Source organism: Rhamphochromis sp. 'chilingali' (assembly GCF_963969265.1).
Source record: "Rhamphochromis sp. 'chilingali' genome assembly, chromosome: 2".
In the NCBI taxonomy this organism is placed as follows: Eukaryota; Metazoa; Chordata; class Actinopteri; order Cichliformes; family Cichlidae; genus Rhamphochromis; species Rhamphochromis sp. 'chilingali'.
This window is the reverse complement of record NC_137930.1, coordinates 25,203,637-25,214,951: the sequence shown is the minus strand read 5'-3', so window position 1 is coordinate 25,214,951 and position 11,315 is coordinate 25,203,637. Positions and strand designations below refer to the sequence as shown.

Sequence of the window (11,315 nt, the reverse complement as noted above, 5' to 3'; positions counted from 1 at the left end):
CTGCAGTGGAACAAAGCAATGCCTTGGCCGACATTCCGCGAACGCACCTCAAAACGCGAACGACCCTGCAAAAAACTGACGTCCGTGGGAGGCGCAAGAAAAACAGCTGGTAGTTATAAGCTGTAGAGTTCGCTGTACTGTGACGATCTACCTTCGTGTCTGACTTCAGGCTCAGTAGTTTTGTCTCCGGGACAGGTAAGCTATACTTTAGCACCGGTCAGTCATTTATTTACGCTGTTTTGCGGTGTGACTTTGTCAGCGTGGAGATTAGGCGGGAGCTCCTCTGTCTATCTGTCTGTAGGGTGTGCCCACTGAGTTTAAGACAAGTTAACTGTAAAGTCTTCTGTTTCCTGACTTTTTAATCGACGCGATGTACTCTTTATATTTCGTATCTAACCACGTCTGAACCATAGATCTATAAGGCATCGATCAATAAGTTTCAGTTTCAAGAATGTCTTTGGCACTATGAGTCGATTTCGTTTTTGAGCTTCAGCTTTTAGTTTATCCTTGTATGTGAATTCACTGACAATTCGCTTGCTCGCTTTCGGAGAATCAGAATGAGCGTGAGCAGCCCAAACAGGTTTACTAACAGGAAAACTATAATCCAGCAGTTGTTAGAACTTTTCCCCTCCATGCACGATCAAGTGCAAGAGTTTACCCTGAAAAGCAAGGCATTGGTTTGTTCACGCAAATGAGGATTTCTACATTAGGTTGCACTATTGCGCTTTGGCAACAGCAAGAATCGCATGCCTCATATTTACATTACACACCGCTAAGGTGTGGCCCTAACCCTAAGTGCAGAGTTTAGGCTCCCGTGTTTGAATATCAAATATCTCCACAGACAAATACTGGGAGATTAGTCATGTTATGTATAATTTATGGTAAAAACATTTAATGTGCTGGATCATAAGTGGATGGAAGTGAACAGGGTAAGTTGATCTCCACAGGGATAAAACCAGGTGGGAGTGTACTAGGTTTCCTCTCAGTGAAGTAATTACAGGTGTATCCAAACAAACACGTTTAATGAGATAAGCTCCCGGGAAACCACCACAGATGTAGGACACATGAGAACCTGTGACGAAACGTCGTGTGGTGGAAACCCTCTGTGAGATGATGACCTGTATACAATATTGATCAAAGGTTAACGAAGGCCACATTAAAACCTGTAACATCTTCCTGCCCCTGCAACGTAATAAAGTACTCATTGTGCATTTTTTAAATCTGTTCTTTTGTAGCTTTCAGGACTTCCAGTTTGAAAATCTACACTCTTCCTACAATGGCAGCAGTAAGTCTCTCTCAGCTGCACGTTCATGTGTGAATTTGCATCACCGGTAGGGAGTCACTGCACTTTCGACACAGCATTCAAATTAAAGACAAGTTAAAGGTTCAGCAACCCGTGATAAAGGTAGTTTATTAAATAGTTTTGTTTTGCTTAATTTTTTTGTTTTTATGTTCAATGCAAGTCCCCTAAACAAGATTATAGAGCCCTTACAATTCAATCCTGCTTTTTAAAACTGTAAAATAATCTAACACTCATGAATAGAAGAATAATTATGCATTGTAGCACATATGCCTTTGACTTTAGCATAAATGATCAATAATCAGACATACTTTATTACACATATTTTTGATTAATTCTGTAAAATGTTTACAAATGCTCATCTGCATATCTTTATTTTTCTACTTATTGAAAAAGATAAAATTTGCGATAGGCAGATAAGCTTCTGAGAAATGGATACTGGCTTTAAAATTGGCTCTTACACAGATGTGTTAAACTAGTTCAAACAAATTGATGTCAAACCCTTCACGTGTACATAGTGAGATTATTTAAAAATGGCATGAATGGGAAAAATGATTGAGTTGTACTTTAAGCTTTGTGTTTACTTATTTAATTTCTGTTTAATAGATTAATAATTGTATTTTTGTCATTTGTAATCAGATCGGAAACCGTGGAACCGTGACTGAAGCTGCTAATTTTAATCCCGACGCAGATGCCCAGAAGCTTAGAGAATCCATGAAAGGAGCTGGTGAGTGATCCAACACCATTGTCACCCACTGACCATCAGCTAAAGATATCCTTAGCCCTCTATGGAGAAAATAAATTCTCCTTGGTCTCGCCCTTCTTCTGAAGGAAAGTTTGAAAACGAATTTCAACATTGCGCAGTGCTCACGCAGTCATGGGGTATCATAGTGTTTCCTTTATAGTCCATTTGATTGGTAATCTTTTACTCTGACAGTGACTAATCTTTAACCTTTGTGTTTTGCAACATTTTCACTCCTGATAAGGAAGGAAATGAGTCTTGCTTATCATGCAGGTTGTAGTAGTAGACTAGCTTTGTCATGGATTATGCTGTTTTAAAGCCAAGCAGGGAGATACTGTGTAGGTGCTATGTAGATCCCCTCTAACATTCAGCATTTGGTAGTGTTAACAAATTCAGCAAATTCATGGAGAGGAATGTTCAAGCTGTTCGGGTTTGATACTCTAATAATCTTCTCCTGACTCTTGTTTGAGCTCCATTGGAAACAGATGGTTTCTATGGCCATGGGAACAAACAACCTTGTGTTAGGATAATCTCCAGGCCTGCAGCAGTGTCGCCCGACTCTACGGCCTACATAAAATGACCAAACCTATGCTTTTAAATGCATTTCCAGCAAAAGAAATAAATATGGTCCTTTTATTTCAAGATTGACAGCAGTTAAGATTACATAACCTGAGTCTATGAAATTTCTTTCAGGCACTAATGAGGCAGCTATCACTGAGATCCTGGCCCACCGTACTATTGCCCAGAGGCAGCGCATCAAAATTGCCTACAAACAAACAGTGGGGAAGGTGAGATGCAGCAAAAGTAGTCCATTCATAACTGAAGATGTGCCTTTGCATCTTAAATACAGTAATAATATATAAATGAGTTTGATGAATGCTGTTGGCAATAACAGCAGATGTGTTGCCTCTTACTCCGCTGTGTACTCTCACTGTCCTTATTTTAGGTGGGGTAAAGTGATAAGGTGCAAGTTAACCTTTAACTGCAAAGCAGAAATGAATAACACTTGCAAATAAAGGCTAATACGGAGAGGGGCTTGTGAGTTTTCTAGAAGAGGAAGGTCTGAGTCAATAAAAAACACAGACTGAACCCACATAGGTGTGTTACCCACTGTCACTTCGGTTGTTTCCTGATTATGGGGCTCAATATATTAACAAAACGGGAAGCTTGAGATCTTTATTGTATTGACATATTAAGATAATATTTATCTCCCTGCACACTGTACACACTGCACATCTGGTACAAAGTCATTAAAAGCAACTGAAAGTTCACTGAGGGGAGCTATGGGAACAGCAGAGTGAGCAGAGTTGTTGCAGTCAGGAAAAGTGAGTCATGTTGCACACGCGGACACCCACACGGGGAGGGGGTGGGGCTGAGTGGAACAAGCTCCTCTTTTCACCAAAACTCTTTCCAAGAACCACACCCTCTAGCGGAGACCCAAATGCTGTTGGAATGAGTGAAGTCATGGTCAACATAAATCCATTTCACTCAAGTGAATGTTGTAGAGAGTCTGTGTTTGTTACACTGACACAGCCTAATAAATTCACTTAAATGGCCTGCATTTGTATAGCGCTTTTCTAGTCCATACACTACATTTACACATTCACCCATTCACACACTGGCGATAGCAAGCTACATTGTAGCCACAGCTGCCCTGCCCTCTGCGCTGACAGAGGTGAGGCTGCCGGATACAGGCGCCACCGGGCCCTCTGACCACCACCAGTAGGCAAACATAGGGTTAGTATCTTGCCCAAGGATATTTGGCATGCAGGGATCGAACCACCGACCTTCTGATTAGTGGCTGACCTGCTCTGCCACCCGAGCTACAGCCACCCCAAATATTCAACTTGAGTTTTTTTATATCACGACAAATCACAACAACAGTCATCTCAAGGTGATTTATATTCTACTTCCATAGTCAAAGCCCCTATAATAATATGGAGAAAACCTGAGCAATTAGGCGACCCCCTATGAGCAACCACTTGGCAACAGTGGGAAGGGAAAACTCCCTTTTAACAGGAAGAAACCTCGGGCAGAACCAGGTTTAGGGAGGGGCAGCCATCTGCCATGACCGGTTTGGGGTGAGGGGAGGGACAAAAAGACAAAAACACACTGTGGAGGGCAAGAGATTAATAATACCTAATGATTAAACAGAGAGTGAAAAGAGGTGTGTAAAGCTGTCCAGCAGCCTAGTCCTATTGCAGGATAACTAAGGAAGGATTAGATTCACCTGTTCCAACATAACTACATGCTTTATCAAAAAGGAGGTTTTTAACCTAATCTTAAAAGTAGAGACGCTGTAGAGACCTGCATCCAAACTGGAAGCTGGTTCCACAGAAGCAAGACCTGAAAGCTTAAAGCTCTGCCTCCCGGTTTACTTTAAATATCCTGAGAGTGAAGTGCTCTATCGGGATGATACAGTACATAAGCTAGACTCTAATTATTCAACACATTGTATGTGAGGAGAAGGATTTTAAAGTTGATTCTGGATTTAACAGGGAGCCAATGACAAGGAGCCAATATGGGAGAAATGTGCTCTCTTTGTAGACTCTCAGTATTCTTGCTGCAGCATTTTCAATCATTTGAAGGCTTTTCAGAGGGTTTTTAGGACATCATGACAATACTGAATTACAGTAGTCCAGGCTAGAAGTAATAAATGCAGGACTAACTTTAAAACAATAAGAACATTCATCTGTTTCCATCCCCCTTCAGGACCTGGCTGATGATCTGTCCTCAGAGCTGAGTGGGAACTTCAGGAGTGTTGTCCTGGGTCTGCTGATGCTGGCGCCTGTATACGATGCCTACGAGCTGAGAAATGCAATGAAGGTGATTGAAGAGGTTTTTGATAGAGCTGCTAGTCTTTTAGTAATGCGCCTGTATATTTTCTTATTGTCCCCAAGGTCAACATGTATTATCTGTGTATGCCAAGTCTGTTATTTTTATGTCACACAAATTATCATTTATGTTCACAGTCTTTGAATGACACACCTCGGTTGCTGTTATTTACATACTGTAGTTTATTTTGAGCTAATCCTGCACACAGTATCAGCCCTCTGCTGTTTTACAAATATGTATTAATCCGTAGCTCAACTTATATACATGTATACTTAAACAGTTGCACTGTTTATAACAGTGTGAAGTGATTTGGGGAAAATATTGAAGAAATTTGCTTGGGACTGGCAACCTCAGGAAGTGGTATTATGTGACAATAACAAATATATTGAATACCGCCAGCCTTTTCCTTTAATTCCCAATGTGCAGCTTACGGAATACTGATTTATTACAGGGGGCTGGAACCGAAGAGGCTTGTCTCATCGATATCCTCGCCTCAAGGTCAAACGAGGAAGTAAAAGTCATCAACGACGTCTACAAGAAAGGTAACAGTGTCACCTCGTCAGGTCTCCCTACCAGCTGGTACCAATGATATATGATATTATGTAGCACCAACAAAACTCTGTGTTTTGTTAGGAGTTGCAATGACCTCCTTTATTAGAAAACACTGGATGCTGTAAATTATTCATAAAAGCCACTGCTGCTCTCTGTGTGGCGGTTTATTGTTGCTGAATTGTTCCTCTGTGGGTGAAATGAGAGTAGCTGGAAAGTATTTATAAAGTGGTTTTCAGTAACCTTGCCTTGAGTGATTTGTCTGCTTTGTTGTGTTTTTCTATAGAGCATAACAGTTGGAAATTTTAGATTAAAAAGAATGAATATTAACTGAACGTGAATGTCAATATTTGGCTTCCGAATCTGTTTTTTATTTTTGTTTTGTTTGAATCTCATAGAAATCTGGATTATGGCTCCCTTTTAAGCCTGCAGTAAATATTATTCTTCCCACGAGCTGTTGTTCATAATGTAGAAATCTGAGAATCTACTATATTACTTATGTCTAACACGCCTCCTGCGGTATAAGCCATCGACAAGAATCCTCCAGAGTGCTCAGTCTTGATCTACTGTATGGCTAATATTTACATGAGAAGCTGTTATTAGTGCTGACGGTAGTTTGACACATTTAATGACTGACTGAACTAGTTGAGCAAGTAGCAACTTAACAGCATCTTTCCTACGAGTACTAACAACCAACAGAGCCTAATGTACATTTAGTGAACTGCATGTTTAGTGGTAAGTGTAATTTTAAAATAAAAACTAAAAGAGTACAATGTCACATGATTTTATGTCTTTTTTTTATTAATGGCAGAATATGAGAAGAAACTGGAAGATGCTGTAACTGGGGATACATCTGGAATGTTTCAAAGGGTTTTGGTCTCTTTACTCACGGTGAGCAAACTTTGACCCACAACCTTTTTTATAGTGTTATTCAGTGTGCGAAACACTGGCCAGAGACGCAAAAGTAGACAAGCAATTATACCGTCCAGACCAACTGAAGTTTCTAATATTTCTAATGCTTATCTGAACTTCACTGTATCTCCAAACCGTGTTACAAAAAAACAAAACAAAAAAAAAAAGTCATTTGTTGAACATTTTCTGATGTAAGTGCCCTAAATCCTCATCCAGCAAACCGCTGTTCTATTCCAGTTTGTTTACAAAGCTTTAATCAGACGTCTGATCATTTACAAAGCTGACATAAGTGAATATTTATCTATTTTGCATTTTTATTAAACTGTGTTAATCCAAAGAACGGACACTGTTTGACAGCTTTAAGTTAAAATTCATAGAAAATAAACAACAGAAAAATAAATTCGGCTTGTTTTAAAATTTAGAACCTTTAGCATCTTAGCAATCAAAAAAGTAAGGAAACCCAAACATTTTGGACTTTAGTGTGATATTTGCATGCAGCATCGCAAATACTACCATTGTCAAATGGAACAAAGTCAAGCTGTGTAGATTATAAGTATGAAGTATTAACCTCCTGGTATTTACTAGCAGGTTCAGCCGTACTTGTAAAATGTCAGTTGGACCTTTATCGAATATCTATTCTTCAGGGAAGAGGAAGAATGAGCCACTTCTGCATAATAAAATAACCAGTTAATATTACTTTTTTCTGTTGCTTAATCTTGTACGCACGTTCTCTTGAGCTGACGCATCTCCTGTTTTGCAGGCTGGACGGGATGAAAGCACCAATGTGGACGAGGCCCAGGCTATTCAAGATGCCAAGGTAAAGGTTCAGGTCATAAGGGAAAAATGGTGTATTTAACTCGCCTGTTACACAGGCGTAGAGACTGGTTGATAAACAATTTTATGTCTGTGATTATAGGAAATCTATGAGGCTGGTGAGGCTCGATGGGGCACAGATGAGGTTAAATTCCTCACAGTGCTTTGTGTGAGGAACCGAAACCATCTGCTGCGAGGTACTATAAGTGCTTGGTGTCATGTGAAAATACTTTGCATTGCCTTACTTCCTTAAATTGGCCACCAAAGGAATTTCAGTTAATGATTATATCAAATTTATGACCAAAATCACTTGTTAAATCACATAATCTTTTAATTAGTGAGTCATCAGGTCACTATTGGCAACTTCCTTATGAATCACGTTATGTCCCACTCCAGTGTTTCAGGAGTATCAGAAGATTTCTGGGAGAGACATTGAGGAGAGCATCAAGAGGGAGATGTCTGGCTGCCTGGAAGACGTCTTTCTGGCTATAGGTGTGTCTTTTCAGTTACGTGATCCTTCAGATGAAGTCTAAGATACACGTGGGTTCAAATTAGCACAGAAAATAAATAAATAAGCAAGCTTACAATATTTGCTGCTGATTTACCAGGTGGTCTGTATAAAGTTTATTGCAGAAACACAAAAATACACTGATCAGTTGACACTAAATATTTAAAAATGCACAAAATGAGGAATTGCAGGTCGACTTAAGGCCTACTCTTCAGTCACAAGAGATCAAATAAATGCTGCTGTTCACAATATTTTTTTAATATATTAACCAAGTAGAATAAATTGTTTTTCTGCATCATACACTACGATTTGCATCTCATGTGCAGTGATTTGTTTTCTACTTTGCAGTGAAATGCATCAGGAACAAGCCGGCTTTTTTTGCTGAGCGATTATACAAATCAATGAAGGTAAATATTTCATGCAGTAATACATAGCTACTTTTCTTTCTTCCACTTCCAGTTCTATCATAAAACAACCACAAATATAAAGAATTACTTCCATTAAGTGCTACTGTATGCAAAAGCCTCCTGTCACCCCTCATTTCTGTATATTTTGCTAGGAAAATGGGAAATGGATTCAGAGATTTATTCAAATGTGTTCAAACATACATGGAAATACAGCATATAAGGCAAAAACAGAGCTTGTGCAATTATAATGAGCCTGCAAATTCAATATTTGGTATGACAACCTTTATGCTTCAACACAGCCTGAACTCTCTCAGACAGTTTTTCTTGTAATTTCTTTAAAAAGTCTGCAAGTATAGTTCAACTCTGGATGTTGGCTGTCTTTTTTCCTGTTCTCTGCTTCATTAATGTTGAAGTTGGACCTCACCATTAATGGCTTCTTGACAGCTATTGAGCTCATTTCTGATGAGGGTATGGCAGACAATAGATTGATCAGCTGAAGGGCGGGATGTATCTTTCAGGTCCTGTGGCACATGGCCCACTATGGTATATAAAACACTTTTGTTTACCTATGTACCTATGTTTTTCCTTCTTCAAACAGCACTTGTCTAACATTCACACACTCTAAAGAATGCATCAGGGGAAACTTGGAGTTCAATATCTTTCCCAAAAATATTTAGCCATACAGACATGCATCAAACCACCGACCACTCAGTTGGTAGACGACACCCTCTACTTCCTGAGATGCAGCCAGCCTTGCATCAGGTCTTTGTTGGATTTTTTTTTTTAAATTTCTTAAGGACATGACTTTCAGATACTGTTGATCTGATGTAGATGGTTTCTTAAGCCTGCCACTTTTTCTTTTGTTCTCACAGTTTCTTCCAAATTTTTAAGGACACGCTGCACGGCATGCTGAGATTTGCCCAGGTTTCAGCTAATAGCACCTTGTTGGTACAAAAATACAATTTCACGCCTGTCAAACGTTGTTATTTTTGACATTACTATTATTATTATGTTTTTGTAGGTTCAAATAAAAGAAAAGGAGCAAATTGTGTTTTTTGGAACAAACACATTTTTTGTGACAGGCTGTTACTGTAGCCTGTCACAAAATGCCTAAAGACAACAATTTAAACTTGGTTCTTTGCTAAGCTTCCCTTAGATTTTTTTTATGCTTCTATAATTCATAATTTAGTGTTAAATGGTTTGAACAAACAAGCAAACAAAAAACATCCCTGTGAAAGTGGAAATGAGTGGAAAAATCAACCATTGTCCAAAGGAAAAAATCTGAAAGACCTTCAGAGAGCCTGAATAATGATTGCTCAAAACTACTTTGTACAAGGAAGTCAGGCTTCTTGTAGGTAGATATAAAAATAAAAGTGGCTCAAGATTTTTGCACAGCACTGTATGCCATAATATATTATGAATTAGGCCAAAAAGAAATCAGTCCGAGGCTGTTATAGTCTGCGGCAGAGTCCAGTGCAGTACAAATACAGTTTTTGTTTCTCTCTTTCCAGGGCCTGGGCACTACAGACAGTGTCCTTATCCGGATAATGGTAGCCAGGGCTGAGATTGACATGTTGGACATTAAAGCACAGTTCCTGAAGATGTATGGAAAAACTCTACACTCCTTCATCAAGGTGAGGCACCAAAGAAAGGAGACGGTAACGCCCTTTCGTCAGCAAAAGCTTTGCAATACATCAGCTGGGGTGTAATATATGCACTTCTGACTTTATGTAATGTCCTTATGTTGTTTTGAAATGTTGCAAGACAATATTTAAGATAATTTTGGGGGGGTTCAGAAGCCTTGAAGTTGTAAAAATATGTTCTAATTTTTCCTTTTTACCCCCCACCCCCCCGTAGGGAGACACATCTGGTGACTACCGCAAAATCCTGCTCGAGCTCTGTGGAGGCGAGTAAAGAAAATCTCAATCCAACATTCAGCCATGCGTTTACTCTGGAATCTACAATATTGGCTTTTTTTTATTACAGTTTGTTCATCTGTGCTTTTTACATTTCACTGTGCCTTATTTGACGCTTTCTAAAAACAATTAAACCAAAGATCAGTGACCTGTGCAGAGATTTCTGTTTTTTCTTTTCCTTGTTGTTGATGCTGTGTTAAGGATTTATTAATTGCATTATAGAGGGTGAAATTTATATGCTTTCCACATAAAAGCAACACAAAGATGGATGTTGTTGGCATCTAGCTGTTTTTACAGTGCAGCATTTTCATTACCATCTAGTCAATGAAGTCCATTTGTTTAATTGGTAGCAGTTCCTCATTTGCTAAGTCAGCCCTTTATCATTTGATTCAATTACTTAACAAGATGCTATCTTGATTTGGGAGGCAGTACATGCTCTAATCAGGTTATCGGGAATGTCACATAAAGTATAAACTTACAGCTCAGTGTCTGAACAATAGGCCCAGGTAATGCTGTAGTGTGCAGTGGTCAAGGTGAACACTAGGTGGAACCAAAACAACTCCAAATAGGAGCTGTGGGCCCATAAAAGTCAAGCCAATGAAGAGGCCTCTTTAAACTTCCATTCTCAGCTGCAAAAAGAAAAATGCCTGAAAAATGCCCCATTGCTTACTTCATTTATGACCTCATGGTCTCAGTCACTAGTTTCAGTTCTTCTTCAGTGAAGCAAGACGTTCATTTTCTTACATTTTGGTCACTTCTAATGCAAAATGGATGAAAAAGCAGAGTATGCTTTATGGCGGTCCTAGTGAGTGATCAGTGTACAAAACGAGAATGCACTGGTCTCCAGATCCATGACATCCTGACATCCATATTTTCTGTAATGTTTGTTTGCTCCCTGGACAATCTGGTGGCATGTTCAACCGTATAAGTGGGCTCCTTGCTATTTTATCTGGCCTGTTTTTATAGCTTGAAACCATTTAAGAAGGAATAAACAAGGCGTTTTCAAGGCTGTCTTGAAGTTTTAGAGGCCCCAAAAGGCTGCTGTGTTGTTTAGCCCTGCATAGGTATCGTGCAGTTATCGAGTTTGTGCCCCTTTATTGATCTCGGTCTTATTACAGGTGTGTAAATTCTTTAAAACATTTTAAATTTGTAATGTCATTTTCTGTCTTATCGCATTGTTATATATATTGTGATGCAAAAGCTTTCAAAGAAATCATTTTGTTTTATTGCGTTCAGTTTAATCCTTTTTACAAGCACCTTTGGTAAATTCTATTCACAAGACAGAAAGAGGATTTGGTATTTCACTGTGTACTGTAATATATGAGCTAATCAA

The 11,315-nt window shown here is 39.1% G+C and overlaps 1 protein-coding gene across 2 annotated transcripts; it reads left to right on the top strand.

Moving 5' to 3' along the window:
- The first annotated feature begins 47 nt into the window (after positions 1-47).
- anxa4 (annexin A4) lies at positions 48-10,142 on the top strand. 2 transcript variants are annotated; one of them, XM_080865181.1, is made up of 13 exons: positions 48-195; positions 1,236-1,285; positions 1,940-2,027; positions 2,736-2,830; positions 4,755-4,868; positions 5,329-5,419; positions 6,238-6,317; positions 7,099-7,155; positions 7,255-7,348; positions 7,548-7,643; positions 8,008-8,066; positions 9,578-9,700; positions 9,924-10,142. In XM_080865181.1, the coding sequence occupies exons 2-13, from the start codon at positions 1,277-1,279 to the stop codon at positions 9,978-9,980; spliced, it is 963 nt and encodes a 320-aa protein (XP_080721307.1). In that variant the 5' UTR covers positions 48-195; positions 1,236-1,276; the 3' UTR covers positions 9,981-10,142. The 2 variants fall into 2 exon arrangements, with proteins under 2 accessions (XP_080721307.1, XP_080721308.1); XM_080865182.1 differs by lacking the exon at positions 48-195 and having other exon boundaries at positions 1,277-1,405.
- Positions 10,143-11,315: the final 1,173 nt, after the last annotated feature.

Bases quoted from the DNA above. Each gene is read 5' to 3' on its own strand.
- anxa4 (XM_080865181.1), top strand. The intron at 2,831-4,754 runs GTGAGATGCAGC...ATCCCCCTTCAG, and splicing joins ACAAACAAACAGTGGGGAAG to GACCTGGCTGATGATCTGTC. The intron at 4,869-5,328 runs GTGATTGAAGAG...GATTTATTACAG, and splicing joins AGCTGAGAAATGCAATGAAG to GGGGCTGGAACCGAAGAGGC.